The 18,555-nt window shown below is 30.9% G+C and overlaps 1 protein-coding gene across 1 annotated transcript; it reads right to left on the reverse strand.

The window, feature by feature from the left end:
• Positions 1-12,763: 12,763 nt before the first annotated feature.
• Positions 12,764-14,266, reverse strand: LOC111039660 (tetra-peptide repeat homeobox protein 1-like). Its single transcript, XM_022323283.1, has 2 exons — positions 14,148-14,266; positions 12,764-13,943 (listed from the first exon to the last, which is right to left on the reverse strand). The coding sequence occupies exons 1-2, from the start codon at positions 14,157-14,159 to the stop codon at positions 12,924-12,926; spliced, it is 1,032 nt and encodes a 343-aa protein (XP_022178975.1). The 5' UTR covers positions 14,160-14,266; the 3' UTR covers positions 12,764-12,923.
• Between the last annotated feature and the right edge of the window lie 4,289 nt (positions 14,267-18,555).

The raw sequence follows: 18,555 nt of genomic DNA on the forward strand, positions 1-18,555 counted from the left end.
TTCGTGAAAATTATTATTCGGCGCAGCTCCCAGAAAATGTTTAAATAAATAGGTTTATTATCAACCGTTTACCACGTTCATGGGCCAAAAGTCGAATCTTATTAATAATTGAACGCCGCCTGTGCGCGAATTTCATTTTCCCGACGCCTCGTGCGTTTTATCGTGGCACATCAACCCGTTACCTGCAACGCCGTCCACTATACGGCCAAGCTGATAGAGTATATTTTTTCTATTTTCGAATATAAAAGTGAAACGTTTTACCCGAATTACCATAATCATAATAGTACGGTAGTAATGTAGTACTTATACACAATATTGTGCTGTGAAAGGTCCGGAACGACCATATCATTTACCTCTCTCTCTCTCTCTCTCTCTCTCCGTCAATATTAATGCGATACGACTGATACGATGTGTTTCGCAAATGTGTGTGTTTGGCGAATTAATACGAATGTCGTTCCGATGGGAAAACGAACGCAAAGTTCCTGCCGGGGTGGCACGGAGCGAAAAACATCAAATAAAAGAAAACCAAGAGAAATTGAATATTTAATATGAAAAGTGGCTTTGAACTTTCGGCTTGGCCCTTTGTTCCCTTCGGGTTTGGTTGCCCGGGAAACGGGTGCGATAATACCAGCCACCGCAGCCAGAGCTCGGTACTTGGTAGCCGTTTCCGCCAATACCTATATGCATATAATATATACGCTCACACACACAAACACACACACACACACACAAACACACACACACACAGCATGTAGGTCTCTACCTGTTGATCTCTACCCACCCCGTTCGACCGCTCCGCGACAAAAGGATAAATGCGTATACGTATATATATAATATGAACCTGCGTATACATATATATGTATATATATAGTTTATTGTGCTTGGATATATACGTGGTTCGGTCAACGATGGTTTACGGAGGGAGCAGTGTGGAAATGCGTGAAGGAGAAAAAAATGAAACCCAATGAACCCGCTCCATCCATTAATTGTTATATTGCAGATGAAAATACGACGGAGACGCGAGGGCCTTATACGTGAACGTAGCCACGTATAGGTACCGGTCCATTTAGCCCGAGTTTGTAAGATATAAGACGTTATCAATGATATATTATTTAATACTATTATTGTACAGGTACTATTATTTATTAATCATTGTTGTTATTATTGTTTTAGGCGTCTATTGTTCCGAATTGCCAACGCTGTATAGAAACTTCCATCGACGCACAAGTTCTGGTTCGTTTATTTATCGTCCTAATATCGTCTTGGACATATCATTACACTATGCCTAATCTTTATATTATGTGCCTATGCGTGAAAGTGTATTATATAATGCAGAAATCTGGTATCTCTTCCCCAACATTTTGTTTGAACTTATTATATACGCGATATCAGCAAAACTATGCAAATGATACATAGAAAAAGAAGAAATCAGTCTAATAGATGTGTAATAAATAGCCCAATACTAGTCAAGATATGTTGAACATTTTATGATGTATTAAAAACACAGATAAAAAAATTCAGTGAAAATTGTGTGTACCTACCTACAATACTTTTTTTTGAGTTATTTTTAAAATCCAAAATCAATTTAATCAAATACCGGTTTTCAGTAAAAATTAATTCAATAATTCATAAAAAATATATATCATATAATGTACATTTATTTAGCCTGAAGACAGACAACTTGGCTCTTTTCATCAGACACTTACACATTTTTTACTGTATTGTAGTTTTCTAGTATACCTCGGCATTGAGTAGGGTACAGTAATGTACGAGTTCAATTTGAATTCAATGATAAATCATTGCATACTAAAAACGTTTCTCAGCAGAAATGGTTTGTCAAATTCTATTTCAAAAGATTTTTATATTACTAACTACCATAAGTAATTATTGTTTAATAATTATTAAAATGTTATATAATATATGATTCTTATTAACCTATAAGTCAATAGGACAATACAATACACCACTACGTTCATTAGAACGGTGTAAATAGGATCGTGGAATAAATATGTAACTTAAACTTAATTTATATATTTTAAAAATTTCATTGTGTATAAAAAAAAATAGTTTACTTAATTTCGAAACGTTTCAAGTTCCTGAGATTAATATTTATTGAATTACAACAATAATTATGAAGTTGTTAAACTAAAATCGTTATTTTAGTATAGTAACAGATTATGTCAATTTAATTATTTATTAAGATTTATGACTATATATAGTATATGCTATTTTAGTATTCATATTTAATACTTAATACAATAAGACATTAATATTCATTCAATCATTTTCCAATCTTTGCAACAAGTTTTATGTTTTGCATAACTTATATGCATAATATTTTCTAAAAGGTACCTTATTCAAATATACTTTATATTTTATCTTCGCAACTAAGGAAAACTATATTTATAGATTAATGAGACTCCACGAAAGAAGGTACCCGTTTCAAGCATGCAAACTGATGGTAGTGAGCGTTTCTAGGCTTTGTCCCTTTGTCCCTTAAATACGCTGGGAATGCTTGAATTTGAACGCACTTGGTCGAGACACGGGTTACTTCTCTCGTGGATCGGAGTATAGAGTATAAGAAAAGACAAAAACAAAAAAATCAAATTTTGTGTTATGTGTAGTAGCTTAAATTTTAATTAACGATATAATTTATATAATTTTAATAATACTATTGGTTATTTTTCAGTAAATTAATGTAAGCGATTGTAGATTGGTCGCATCTATACGGTTGTTGAAAATTACTTTACGAAGTTTGTATGCGGGTAAAGTATGAAAATCAAAATCAAATTAGTTTTAAAATATTTACCTTAATTTTCATTATTGCACAGTCTCATCAATATTAATTTAAATTATTATTGAGGTACATCTTCATTCCTCATTAGTCATTGCTTTAGATAGGATAAGAGCTGCTTTCGGTCTAAAAATTATGTGTTTCGAATGTAATAAAACAAAGTTAACACCGGTGAAGTGCGCATATAACTGACCAACAATATTGACTCCTCAACTTTTGCTACAAAGTTGGTATCATCATTTTCCTGGACTGTGCAACCCAGCTGTGAGTCCTCAGGGATCGGAGTGGAATTTACGGGCTCCGACTCTGGGGACAGCGCGTTGCCACTCGCAGGTCAGGTTGTAGTTAAGTCGTATCACTGCCGATGGTAGACAGAAGAGATGCAACGATTCGTACAAGGCTTTTGTCATTTTTGTCCTCAAAACTGACGTTCATTATTTTTACAACTATTACATTGTGAATATCAAGTAGTAAGACATTTATTGAGTTAATGTTATATTGAACAGCAATTTTTATTAAAATTGTTACCTAATTTTGAGTCAAATTACTTTATCTATAGGATATATTAGATTATTCATAGAATCATTAAGTTAGTATCAAATTTGTGTAACGCAAAAATAAAAATAATTACATATAAGTACACTCTGACACTCATACATGGTTATTGGTTCCAAATTTCAAGTTAAATGTATATTAAATGTTTTGTATTTATCTTTTTTTTCATACGTGTAAAACTACCATACCCAGTTTATTTGTTATTAATGCTTAAGAAGTTCTGGCATCGTCGTCGATGCCACAAAAAAAGTTATTATTTTTATTTTTATGTCTATTTGATTCAATTATCTTATATGATTTGAAAAAAAAAAAGTAAAATAAAAGCTCCTAATATACATTAGAAAATATAATCAACGTGTTTCTTTTATAAAAAATGTTTATCATCATGTGATATTTGTAACATTCAATATAATATATTCTTATTACATCAAAAAAATTTGCTCTTACAACACTCATATAAAATAAATGTAACTTTCCGGAAGAATGTTTTTATGTTCTAGGTACAACCTAAGATGAATCTTATATTACATTTTTAAATATTAGATGTAAAAAGAAAATTATTTATGAATTTCTTACAGTAAAATAATTTAGGTACCTGTACTCGCTATAATATGAATATTATCAATTTACTATTGTGACATTAGTTTCGTTTGACGACTGTTTTAAAAATTTTTTTTATGAACAAAAGGTTTTTTATATTTAGTTTGTCCATGCATACCTAATTTGATTTGTATTTATTGCTTATAAATTGTCTACGTTATCTTTACAGTTTGAAGAAGTATTTGGAAATATCGTTTCAGACTGAATGAGTTCAGAATGAATCGTCTGAGAAATTTTTTTTATTGATGTTATCACGTTTTGTGAACAAAGAGCTTGGTATTTTGTTAAGTTCGTCGGCTAAAATATATTTTATATTTTACTTGTAAAATTAGAATTTTTGTGAGACTAATATTATGAAATAAAATAAAAACTAGTATTGTCATTTATATCAAATTTTCTATGTGAATTATTATCAAAGTTGAATAACAGAGCACATTTTTAACCACTAAATGCAATGACAAATTCAAAAAGAAAAAATAATAATAGGCACACATCATTGTGAAAGAAATACATTTTACTATTTAGACTTTAATATGACGTAGTTTATTGCGTAAAATATGAATGTAAATTTTTTCTTAAATACGATTTTAGTTATAAAGTAATACTTAGATCTTTTTCTCGCTCAACGTAAAAATCGTATTAAATAGACTTGAAAAATTAAGTATAAATGCATGCCTGTGGAATAGTAGCAAAGGCAAACATAAGACATTCAATTTATTAAAAATGATATGAAATGATGACGTTTTTTTCATGAATTATCAGGATTAAATTAAATTTTAATTCTAATTAATTAGTCAAACACCAATTACAGCATATTAATATACCTAGTTCATAAAATGATATGTATTAGGAAACTCATAAAACCTGACATTGTAACTTTTTTTATACAAATTATAAATAAATAATTTATATTATAAAACTATTCGTGACCTTTCTATAATGTAAATTAATGTTATTTTACTTTATGTAAACACAGTTAACACACTTTATAGTTCATGGCAGAATTAATGACGATAGGTAGGTATAGCTTAAATTGTACGGTTTTTAAGCCTAAATAGATTGTTTTAAACGTACATTGAAACGTTGTAAACCTTAATTATGTATAAATTGTTTTTAATAAAACCACTGTTTGAAAACGTTTTGAACACGCACGTTTAAAACACTTTCGCATTAGGAAAATAATATTTTAGTATTACAAATATAAATACAAATTACAAATACTACGACGAGTGTTATATTGATTGTAGTCACAACTTATTATTATCGCAGAAGATAATATTATTTAAAATTAAATATTTTTTATTATAACATATATACCCATTGCGCTGAGTAACGGTGTTGGTTGTCAAAGGTTTATTAACAGTGATTGTTTTGATATTAATATGCCAACGCCATGTGACATTTTGTCATTTATTACGCCACCAAATTAGTTGATAATTACGAACAAAATAATAATAATAAAATACACTGTACTTACCATGATTGAGTTCTCCGATTCCATCGCCATTGGTGCCTTTAAAAGACCAGGTAAATGATGTCTGATTGCTACGAATCTGGTTAAATTTATTTTCAAATCCTTTAGATACCTACTCTGAGTTCTGACTATACAGAGCTATGAGTGAACCACGAAGAATAAACAATGATTTTTTACATTTTTACCATTTAAAAACAATTACGAACTGAACAGCTATAAATCAAAACAGGAATCGTGCTTTACATAAGTTACGTCTTCTAAATTTTTTTATTATAAACAATAATACTTTTGTTTTCTTGGTTTCTATAATTATAACATTAAAATACAAGTATATAAAAGCGAATTATCCAGGTATAATTAATATGTGTTACTAAATAGTAAATGTATGACATCACACGAAATAGTTTTTTATATTACTATCTTTAATTTAATATTTACAAGATATACTGACTTTTTATGCAAAAAAAAAAATAAATACTGTTCAACCTATTATATAATTAATAAAAATGTAAATTAGTTGTTTCAATGTAAATATATCTAATAAAATATCCTTAGAAATATTATAGTCTAACAAACTAACTAAATTCGGAATCGTTTTTACGTTGTAAAAATACAATGATTCATTACTGAATTGAAATATTTTAAAATTCCCATTCTGTGATCTACTTATTGAGAGTTGAACTCAATCTATACTGTACAGCAGAATACAGGCCGACTTACCCAATTTTTTTTCACAATTGAGTAAGTAGAAAAAGTAGAAAAAAAAATGTAATTAGTTTTTTTTTACACGAATGAATGGTTTATTGAACCTATAGCTATTTATTATTTTTGTCAAAAGTATACCTACACATACATTTTATTTAAGGAAACTCGATTACATTATATTATTTTCTACATTGTATTTATATATACATACTATAATATAGGTATTATAGATCCGTAAAAATGTGGTTGAATACCTAGTACCTACCTACGTAAAACGTAGTATAAGTAAAAAATACACATACACACACACACATATTGGTGCATATTGAAAAGTTATTTATACATTTTTGGTGATGGGAACGCGAAATGATTTTGTGGAACAACTGGAATATACATAGATAATGCATTGAATTGTTTCGTCGACATCAAGTATCAGTACAAATTTTATTATGTCTGTGGGTGCTCTGTACATTATATACGAAATGTCTCGGTAACCCAAAGTATTTTTGATGTTTTTTATATTTACTCTCTTTTGCAAAAGCCAGAGAAAAATAAACTGCTGGAGACCCATTTGTTAAGACATTAGAATTTCAAAGATATACTCACATAGCTTATCGCAATTTGTAACTATAATATTTAAATTTCAGTTTGGTTTGAAAATTATATCAACCTTATTTCCATTTACACTCCCCCTGCATCAAGCTAACCTAACAATGAAAAAAAAAATATTGATTATGATTATAATTAAAAAATCGGATGTAGTAATATAATACTATATTAACGACTTTGTAGTTATAGACAGTACCTAGTTATTTATATCTGTTTAGTTTTATTATTGCGTAATAGTTTTTTACTTCGCTAGTAAAGGGTAATTTATGAATTATCATAGTATACAGTGGCGTGGCGACAAGATTTTATAGTAGGGGCGAATACATTTTTTTGGTACCCACCCACGTCTCACAGATTTTACACCCCCCCCCCACCATAATTTTATTACAAACCTCTAAAAAAGTTATTATTTTTATTTTTATTATTAACCAATTCTAAATAATTATAATAATAATAATAATAATAGTAAATAAGAATTATAGAATAGTATACTGCAGTTGAATGACAAATGTCATAAAGGTAAATTAATATATTATTTACCCTTAGATATCACCCACTAACATAAGCACCCACCCGCCCCTGGGTTGTACTAGGGGCGGTTGCCCCAAAAAATCTACTTCGCCACGCCACTGATAGTATAACACTATAGCATACTGTAATATTACATAATTACATATTTGATATTATTAGTATTAAAATCCCAATAACGTAAAAAAAATCACGATGTACCGAAACGTCTACAGTCTACTTACTGCGAAATTAATAATCAAGGACAAAAATAAAGAACTTAATAATTTACCGGATGATAAAATAAAAAAATGTTATGTTATTTTTGAACTTATTATTCTAGTGAATCTAGAGTGGATGATTTAATAATTTTATATTCTTTAATATCTATATTCTTAAAAAATATTCTTTTAACATCTGTGTAGTGTGTACAATAAGTAATAACTATTATACAGTGAATTATATTTATGTAAGTTCGTTAAGAGGACGCTTTACCCGCATCCGTTGTCTCCATCTTACAAAGGCGTAACATATCAAATTTTACGTTCAGCAGATCACGTTTAGCTCAGTTAGCTTAAAAATTAGAGTGAATTGGCCTCTTATTAAAATTAAATGTAAGACTACTACGGAGGGCTTCTCATTGGCTTTTTATTATATTTTAATTTTAAAGAGACTTATGAGTATTTTAAGTTGTACAAATAATTTACAATTGTGCTCTTGTAAGATGGAGACAACGGATGCGGGTTTAGCGTGCTCTTAACTTACATTTTTAATTATGTACCTACCTAGTTTATTTAAATAATACACGGGCAGATAAGGCGATAAGGATAAACATTTACACATAGTAATAGTATTATAGAGTATAATGTAGTATCATTATCAAAACCTTAATAATTTCAAAATGTTGATGGTCTAAAAGACTCTACTCTCTGCACAATTGTATACCAGAGATAATTGATAAGTAAAACATTTTGAAAGTTCATGGAAAGATAAACAGAAAATAAATGGATTAGTGTCATTTTGCAATGTTTAAGTTTTCTAAGGAACCACTTACTGCAGAGTTTTGATTCTTGTGTGTTGGGAACAATGAGTATATTATTGAGTTCACTATAGGTTGTTGGATTACTAACGAGCAAGGCCAGGGCGCATTGTAGTTATTGTACCAAATGATATACTGATACCGTATGATATTGTAAGGATCTTATGTTTATGTTTGATGGCGCACCGGCTCGGTTCACTCGCTGCCCACAGATTAGGAGATACATTTGACACTATTTTTTAGATCATGAAAATGTTTGCTTAGACCCCTTTATGCATTACGTACTTTATTTTTCTTGTACAATGAAATGGATTGTTTTGTTTAACTTCGATAAAACCAGCTCAAAAAAATTATTTTTCGAGTCAGCTTTGATTTTTTTTATGTGGTTATCATAATAGCCGTTTTTAATATTATATTATTATATCCAAATCACCAACTCTATTATGTTTCACCGTGTCACCAAGACAGCTATTCGTGATTAATGTTGTAACTACTAACACCTTGTTAGTACTTACATGTTGTGCGTATGTACCTATATTCTATACGCACATAAAATATATAAATGAATTAGCTATTATTTATGTTGTGTTTGTATACATTTTACTGGTTACCGGTCGAACGGCTTCATTTACATAATTTTGTTTCAAAAGTTATCTAACAATAATACTAGTTATGTCCTACTAACCTGCTATTGCTTGATGTCCAATTGGGATAAAAAAAAGATGATTTGAACATAATATGTATTATAATGATATAGTAACTCGTGCATTCGTCACCTGAGTCATCGGATCCAAAACAAAAAAAAAACACTTTAGGTACATACGTAGGTTAGGTATTCAGCTGTTGTAGCGTAGCTATAAAATTGTAATAAAATAATAATAATTTCAACACACACACACACACACACACACACACACACACACACACACAACTAGAAATGTTTTTTGTATAAGTGTATACTTGTTTGATTTTCGCTGTACTTAATACGGTTTTCGTATATACCTTGTACATATATTATATCATTTAAAATATTATTCTGTAGGCCATTTGTACCTGTCAGAGTTACTTTTAACACGTGCCTACATTGTGTAAGATATTGCATGTAAAGTTTCGGTAACAAGTTCAATTTTAAAGCGTGTCGTCGTGATGCATTTACTGTTTTGTTTTTGGCGGGCATGAACGTTCTCCACCGGTATCTGTATAGGTAGTTCGCTACCCACGTATCATATTCACTGTCAAAAACAATGGCTTAGCGAAAAAAAAATATATTCTATTTTTCAGTAGTCGATTTCTCCTTCTCACACCCACACTTACTTGCAACAAAAGCCACCAAACAACATATACCTAAAAAAAAAAAGTAATAATAATAATAGTCACAATATTGGTTATACCGAATAAAAGTACGCAGGAGTTTTAAATATGAAGACTATAAATTTATTGTGTATTTTCGTAAGGTTCATATTATATTATTATTTTATGTAGGTCTAGTTTAAATAACTTGAAAATTAGGGTCTAGCAAGTACTATGTACTATAAATGGCAGATAGATGCGTGTGCGTATAATATGATTTATTGTGGGTTGGACCTCGGGAAGATATTATTAAGAAAATTAATTATTTGCTCTAAACTCTTTTCACAAACAAATTAATCAATATCTAACTAATCGGCTCCTAAAGACTACACTGTGTATTGTTAACTTTAAAAAAATTAAATGTTTTGTTAAGCCCTATCGTATTTTATTCATTGTTTATTCCAATAGTCCTTGACCTTTTGGTGAGAATGTGCTCGCTCTGTAATATTATCAAGAATCTGTCTGATTTTTCTATCTGTTTTATTTCAACGAATATCCTAGGTTCAATATTACAAAATGTCAACCATTAAGGAGAACAATTTATTTTTAAAACATAATATTCATAAATATGGTCATAGATAGGGTTTGGATGTTGTAACTCTATGTAACATAAAAAAGTATTTAAAATAAAGAAAAAAAAAACTAATATTTTTCTTTTAAAACTCATTATTTTATGTTTTAGTATTTTGGTGTATTAATTAAATGTAGTTTGTACTAAAATTTAAAAAAAACATATTATAACTATTATACGTGACACACTTAGTTAAAAGATTAGATTAGATGGAATTCATTTTTTAAAAAAGGTGATAAATTAAAAAGGAAAATTACAAAATTTACAATGTAAACTGGTAGATGATGTTTTCACCTGTACAGCCATGTGAACTTTTACATTAAATTATACATTTCACCAAATCATAATATACATTTATTTCTATGACATGTAATGTATTATGCGTATCACATCAATAACGTTACAGGATAACACTAATTGGTATCCATTCCCAGAAATCCTGGTATACAAATAAATATTAACCTTCAAATATTCCAAAAACATAATATAATAAATAAAAAAATCAAATACAGCAACTTAAAAGTAAAAAAATAATATTAAATTAGGTAAAATTACATTTCGTTCATCAATCTTTAATAGATGCAGCTTCAAACGAGATCAATAGCAAATAATGCTAATATTTACCATCGAAAATCAAAATTCTAGTCATAATAGTATGATAATAGTTTTATAATAATATTTTTAATATAATAGCTGTTACACTACAACAGTTTTTAGTTTTTTACGGTGGTCAATTTCATTTAAATCTGTCAAATCGTACAACTCATGAACATTTTAAAAGCACTTCAAGTTTGGACAACATATCAAATAGTTTTATTCAATTTATTAAATACAAATGTCAGTTAAATATTAATAAAAATTAGAAAAATCAAAAAATGATCTGAAGGCGGCCTGCAATGCATCGATAGCTGAGCCACCGAACGCTGATGTCCATACATTATGATCTTCACTTTTGTTATTATTATGTATATTTAATGTCAAAGAGTGCGTTTTGTATTATCTATTAATAGTTAATCTATACTATATATACCTACATTATTTCGCTGAGGTCAATGCGCAGAACGGCGGCGTATCATGTGAAATATTCAAACATAATTTATTGTTGTTTCATAACATTTAAGTGTAACCAAGAACCTATATCATCATCGAAGTTAATTTATTTATGGCACTAAAATATGTGTGTTGATGCACGGGGCAAAACAAGGGATGAAAAACAAAATTGTATTTATAAATAATCGCGAAACGAGCAGTTATAATGTACACTGTTTTACGGGGGGAAGGTATAAAAAACACACTTAAACTGTATAATGTAATTTATAAAATTCAGTTATGTTGGAGTGTCAGTATAGATACCCGCTTGTATTCAAACTAATCAGTGTTTAAAAAAAAACCCTCACACACAGCTTTTGAAACTCCACTACGGATAAATTGGTTACATGACATGGCTTATGAAGTCCTTGCGATGTAGCGGATTGAACAATATTCGGTTACATATTATTATGTGGGACGAACAGATATTTTTTCGTTTTTCTAAATAATTATTGATTGTTAATATATATATATATGTTTCTTCCGTAAGTATTTGGTATAATTCTCTTTGTAGGGTAATGAATAATAATAATAATGTAATTATACATTTTGAATTTTTTAATCGAAATATATCGTCAAATTTCAAAATAATAGTAGTAATAATTCCTGTATAATAATAATAAACTGATAAATAAGGATATTAATTTCATAACCATAATTGTATTTCATAAATATTTACTAACAGTATCTATATAATATATAATATCTCATTGCAATTAGGAACTAAATAAATTAATTTATTAAAAACGATACTTTTATTTTATTTTATAACAAAATATATTAAAATGACATGTGCTTATAAATGCAAGAGACTAAAATGTGAATATTTGAGTAAGATTTTTAAAATGTTTTAATTTGTATATTTTCTGATTTAACACTAAACAAATTGAATTAGGTTATATTTAACGACGATGTTAGAAAATACGTACAAATATATACAAATATCAATGAAATTTACTTAATATCATATTATAAAAAGAGATCTGAAAAACCAGTCTTAAAAATGGTTTAAATAAATTATTATGAAATATTTCAAATTTAAATGAATTATTAATGTAAGTAAACGTTTTATAGTGGTATTTATTTTTTGCCCAACTTGCATCTTTAATTTATTTTCGTCTATATCATGTTTGTTAGTATGTTTTGTAGACTTGACAAGACCCAAGGATAAAATAAACCTAAATATCTAAATGTATTTACCTATTATTAGAGTAGTACTTAATTATTGTGCGTATTTAATAATTAAAAAATAATTGTAAACTTAAAGATTAAACTACGAGTATAACACAAAGACACAATGGAAGTTTTTAAAACTGCCAGTTGATATTCAATATGACTATATTGAAACTAATATTGGTCTATCAAATTTTGATCTGAAAAACAATATTTAAAATAAAAATAATAGTTCAAACATTTTTTCTAGGGAATTATAATACTAGTAACTTGGACTTGTAATGACAAACACTCAAATATGGAAAAAAAACAAAAGTATTTATTTTAGTTGATAACCAAAAGTTATCAACAATAAGAAATATTGTCTATAAAAATACATGTATACATAATATAGAAGAAAAATCTATTTAGATTTGATGATGTTGGGCGGGGGTGGAGTGAAGTTGCTATGAGTGTTCTACTTCTTGTAGTCGAAACTGTGACCGTGACTGTATGAAGACAGATCTCCAGTGCTGTATCCCAGGGATCCACCGTAGTGGCCTTCGGATCCGTATGATGATAGTCCGTAACCGGAACCGTAACCGGAACCGTAACCGAAACCAGAACCATAGGTGGAACCGTGACCGAAACCGATATCAGATGTTGCAAGTCCAGAGCTGTAGCTGGATGTGATCAAAGGGGCTGATTCGTGTACGACGACTGGGCTGGCCACTGGTACGGGGATTTGTTTGACTACTGGAACTGCGTACGGTTTGGACACGGGCACGGGAACGTCACGGACAACCGGGACTGGGTATGGTGATGCCACTGGATGAGGAACTGGCCTGTCAACTGCGTATGGCACTGGTCTTTCGACCTTCACTGGGTATGGGGCAGGTACGTTGACTGGGTATGGGCTGTCAACTGCGTATGGCACTGGGTGTGGTACAGCGACGGGTACGTCGTGTTGGACTGGTACTGGGTACGGGGCGGACACTGGTTGGGCATGACGGTTGACGATGTGCACTTCCTTGGAGATAGGAATGAGGGGACCGGTAGTCGGAGCTGGGGCGCTGGAGTATCCCAAACCGGAGCTGTATCCCAAACCGGAGCTGTATCCCAAACCGGAGCTTAGACCGGAGCTGTAACCCGAGCTGTAACCGAGACCGGAACCGTATTTCAAACCGGAGCTATATCCCAGACCGGAGCCGTAGCTGCTCAGACCGGAGCCATAGCTGCTCAGACCAGAGCCGTAGCTGCTCAGACCGGAGCTGTATCCCAAACCGGAGCTGTAGCCAAGACCGGAACCGTATTTCAGGCCGGAGCTGTAGCCCAGACCGGAGCCGTAGCCCAGACCGGAACCGTAACTGAGACCCGAACCGTAGCCCAGACCGGACAGGCCGTATCCAAATCCGCTTCTCTTGGTGATCTTCTTATCACCTTTGGGCACGTCGGCCCTGACGAGGGCTACGACCGCCAATACAACGAGAGCTGTTGTCTGAAAACACACATAAACAATATACGGTTAATAAGGCAAAATATACTAGGTATACAATAATATTATAGTCCTACGAGAACTCGGTTTACTTTTTTCAAGTCATAACATCGATAATATATGTTACCGTAGAGGTAGGTAGGTGTACATTATAATAAGCAATGCTATGAATCGTTATAAAATCTTTATACATAGGCAGGTACTTACGATTTTCATCATTTTGAGTGTTGATAGTTGGATGTTGCTCGGCTGAATGATGATTATTGAGCTCGGTCCATCGACTATATATACGTTTGCGGGTGTACGGAGAGTACCCCCAGAATTAATGTGAGGTGGTGAAAAAAACGAAGATAATCCGGTCGGCGACAATGTCGCGAACCGGTACCGGTCTATATTGTGTCATCGCTGCTGCTCGTCGCAAATGACAAAATCTGGAATATTATCGAGTTCATGGTGTCCTCGGATCACGTAATTTTCCATGCGTTATACTATACATAACATTATAATATTATAAATAATGGTGTGTGTATTCCTACTGTTTAGACGTGGGCATGCCGATTATTGGATGCAGAAGTTATTATGTATTCGAAAGTCTATTGAAATAGGGGACCGTCCGTCCACGGTCCGAGTGTAGCGTGAGGTTTCGGAATCTGTGACCGAATTCCTCAATCTTTCAGTTTAATATTATTATGATGCTATATTGTTTTTTGCGACCCGTTTGCATTCAAAACCCGCGCGTACGAATGAGTACCTACTGTTGATGAAGTTCTTCTACTAATGCCTATTTTTTAATCTCGTATATAGTCAGTAATTTACTGATTCGATCGTTTATCGGTTATATTAGGTTTATATAAATTGTTTACTCAATGATCTTTACCTAATATTATACATAAGCTTCATAAAATATTATAAAGTTTAAAGTCAAAAAAATTGCATTTATTTAGATTCAGAGCAGAGCGACGTAATGTATATCATTATGAACAAATACCTTGGTAATGGTGTGTTTTTGGTTGTTTTTTTTTTATATGTGAGCTCGTTTTATAGCAGAAAAATGCTTCGATCTTCAACATCAAGTGAGGTTTCTGGTATCATATCAGTTCAAGTCTTGGGAGGTAAAAAGTAAAAATGTTCAATACTTCAAAAGTTAGTTGAGGAAAAACAAGAAATATTAAGCAAGCCCCGTTTTTTACAAAATTAATTATTTTATTTAAAATCAAAAAAAAGACTAACCATAAAGACTTAGAAATGTATAATCCAAATATTCATGTAAGTATTTCAATGACACATGATATAATTTTCGAGATTTTTTGGCACTTTTTTGTAATATTTGTAGATATTTTAAATATTCGAGTTTTTAGGTTTTTTTCAATTTATGTATAGTTAAATGTTTGTTTTTAATTAAAACACTTTGACAATTGAATTGAATACAAGATTTCTCGTTAGATTTTCTTACGGAAAATACAAAGCCGCAACTTTTTTAAAATAATTATTCAAAGTTTAAAATTTTACAAAATTCATCAAACTTACAAACATTTGCAAAATTATTTTGTAATTAAATTATAAAAGAAAGGGGGTAAATCAGGTGACAGCTCTGTACTATAGTTAGTGGCGAGTTGGCATCGTTTTACCTCGTCTTAAATATTTTTAAATATGCATCTATATAATATCAAATCTTGAGGAACCTTGTATTAAATGATCTTCAAAAAGCTTGAAAATTTATAACAAGATCTCAGTGAAATTGTTTTTTACAGGTTACAGCAGTTTACAGCATTTTGAAATGCACAGGAACAATTTTTTTTAACATTTGAAGGAAGTACAAATATGTTTTGACAAAAATCTTGGAAATCATAAGAATCACGAAAATTTAATTGAAGATTCTTCGAAACAGGTTAATGTAGTTACCAAAACATCTCGAAAATACATATTCTCAGTATTTGATTGACATTTCAAGTTCAAATTCGTCAGAATCTAAAAGTTAATCGAATATAAATGAATTTTGTTGTATCTCATTTGAAAAATATTATTCGTTTTGACTTGGATCTTAGAATAAACTGACTCAAATGTTTTTAATAACAATAAACAAAGTGCTCCTCGAGAATTTACCCATTGCATGCTCCTGAGATAATGAATATATCATACATTTTTTTTTGTATTAGATTCATAGAGAAAAGGGATACATATTTTTTTTTTTTTTATTAAAATTGTATATAAAAATGTTAAAAAATTTATTTTTTCATTTTTTTATTTTTAAAACAAGTGATGATATCCATTTTATAAGGTTTATTTTTCTGAAAATTTTGACCTTTCAACATTTTCTTTTCATTAGTTTCATGATTTTTAATCATTTTTTTAGTTTATAATTAAAAAAACCTGGTTTTGTCCAGGCGGCGAATTCCCCTCTACGACTAATGGGTATATCCTCTCGGGACACCCTGTATATAACATGAATATGTATATGCTATTATAATAATAAATTAATTACGCAATAAATGCAATTTTTTTGGCAACAATTTACTTAACCTGTCGTATTATTAATTGTATAATAAATTACTATGGTAATTTAAATATATCATAAAATATAGGTACTTAGTAATATGGGCTGACAGACCGTCTCCGCTTCAAATCCTTTTTTGTATTAAATGGCTTATAATCGAATTCAAAATATGTATTACATCTATAAAAGTGACTTATTCAATGGTACACTCGATAATCACCGATTGTATAAGAGATCGGTTACTTACTCACCCACATTCCAAAAATATATTGATAATCATGAAAGCCATCCATTTTTAAATCGAAAAAGTGATTTTACTATTAAAATATATAACTATAAATATGATGTTTATTCACGGGCGGATTGGGACAATATTTTAGGCCGGGAAATTGTTTAGGCTGCTTAGAATGAGTTGACTACAAAAATGGTTTTTTTTTAGAGCCAGTCGGGCAAGTCCGGTCCGCCCCCGGTTTGATTGCATTACATTTTTTATAATAACTATCGAACAGACTAACGACCTATTTTTTACTCGTTCTGAGGTCTTTTTGTGAATATATATATTTAAGATCTCCCACCTTCTTCAGACAATAGAGCCAACAATTCGATTTAAACACATATACCACTGAGGCGGCGGCGGCATCGTGGCAGTTATCTGAGGATAACCTGTTCGAAACGTAGCGATTAAATCGTCCAGACTTTGAATATATTTTGTTTCGTGCGACGTCCGTCGGGCGAGGGGAAATAAAACGAATAAGCGAACAATATTGAATGAATTCGTTCACGAAAACTGTTCGATTTAAACACATCGTGTAGAACGACTACATTATATCATATTGTGTAATATTATTTTGCCCATTATAATATTATATTGTATATTGTGTATCGCATGTACTCATCATCACACTTGGACGCATTATAATAATACATAAACGCAAAATATTTTATTCAAAAGCTTTCCATGTGTATCGTATGCAACAATAATACGTATTACAATGTTACATGTGCCCACGGCGTGTTGTGTTTCAACAGTGCGAAGTTGTGTCGGCTTTTGTGCGACTGTGTGAGGGTCGCCATTTTAATTATTGTTATCAAATTTCGTTATCGTTAATCGCGGTGTCGTCAACGGGTCGTCGGTTTTCGCGTTCGGCCAAAACGCCATTCAAAATAAACGTTGTGTAATGTTATCTTTGTTCTGCACACCGCCGCGACGACGGCGAAGCACACTGCACCAGTATATATAGTTGCATGAGCATACAGAGTGATTTTTTTTTTATATTTTTGTTACCGAAAACTGGGCGACGCCTGATTTTTCGAAAAATTTTAAACATTTGAGGGTAAAATCATAATATTTGAATAATAATTTAAAAGAATCAGAATATAATCAATATTTGGAAAATAGAACAATTGAAACGTGTGCTGAATCAATTGTACCGGAGGAGGGGGCTCTCTTTTTTAATTTGTCGTACATTTTAGTGACACACAATTTATTATTATTACTTAACAATAAACTTTACAATAAATTCAATACATTTGATATTTGATATTATATATATATATATTATCATATAAATATTTTATTCTAAAATATTATTTATTTTTTATTCTTTAAACAAATCTAATGCGACGAATTTTTTTTCTTGCAAACAAATCGATTGCCTTTTCGATGAACTTCTGAGGTGAGTCTTCTCGGCTTCGATAGGTAGTTAACACCCTATTGTATCTTGTCTCAAAATTTGAAAATGTTTGGTTAGACGTTGTTAAAAAGTAGTTATATTTATAATAATATTACAAGATAATATAATCTTAGCCGGTGTTGTACATTTAATAAATACATTTTTCTAACATTTATTTTGTATTTGTCGCAGGAATTGGAGAGTGAATGATTTTCCAAGTGGAGGTGGAGAATCGCCCCTCTTGGAGTATACCTGGATTGAACACTGAGCCAACCCCAATGAAGAAAACAATGTGCCCAGTGCACTAATCAAATGATGCCCGGTTCACTAAAACAAACCACCCTGTATATAAAAATATAGTATTATGTATGCATACGACACACTATTACGGCGGTAAATGTCATCCGGTCATGTCGAGGCGGCGGCGGACGTGCGAATCCGTGTTGCA

Source organism: Myzus persicae, unplaced genomic scaffold (assembly GCF_001856785.1).
Source record: "Myzus persicae strain clone G006 unplaced genomic scaffold, MPER_G0061.0, whole genome shotgun sequence".
NCBI classification, from domain to species: Eukaryota; Metazoa; Arthropoda; class Insecta; order Hemiptera; family Aphididae; genus Myzus; species Myzus persicae.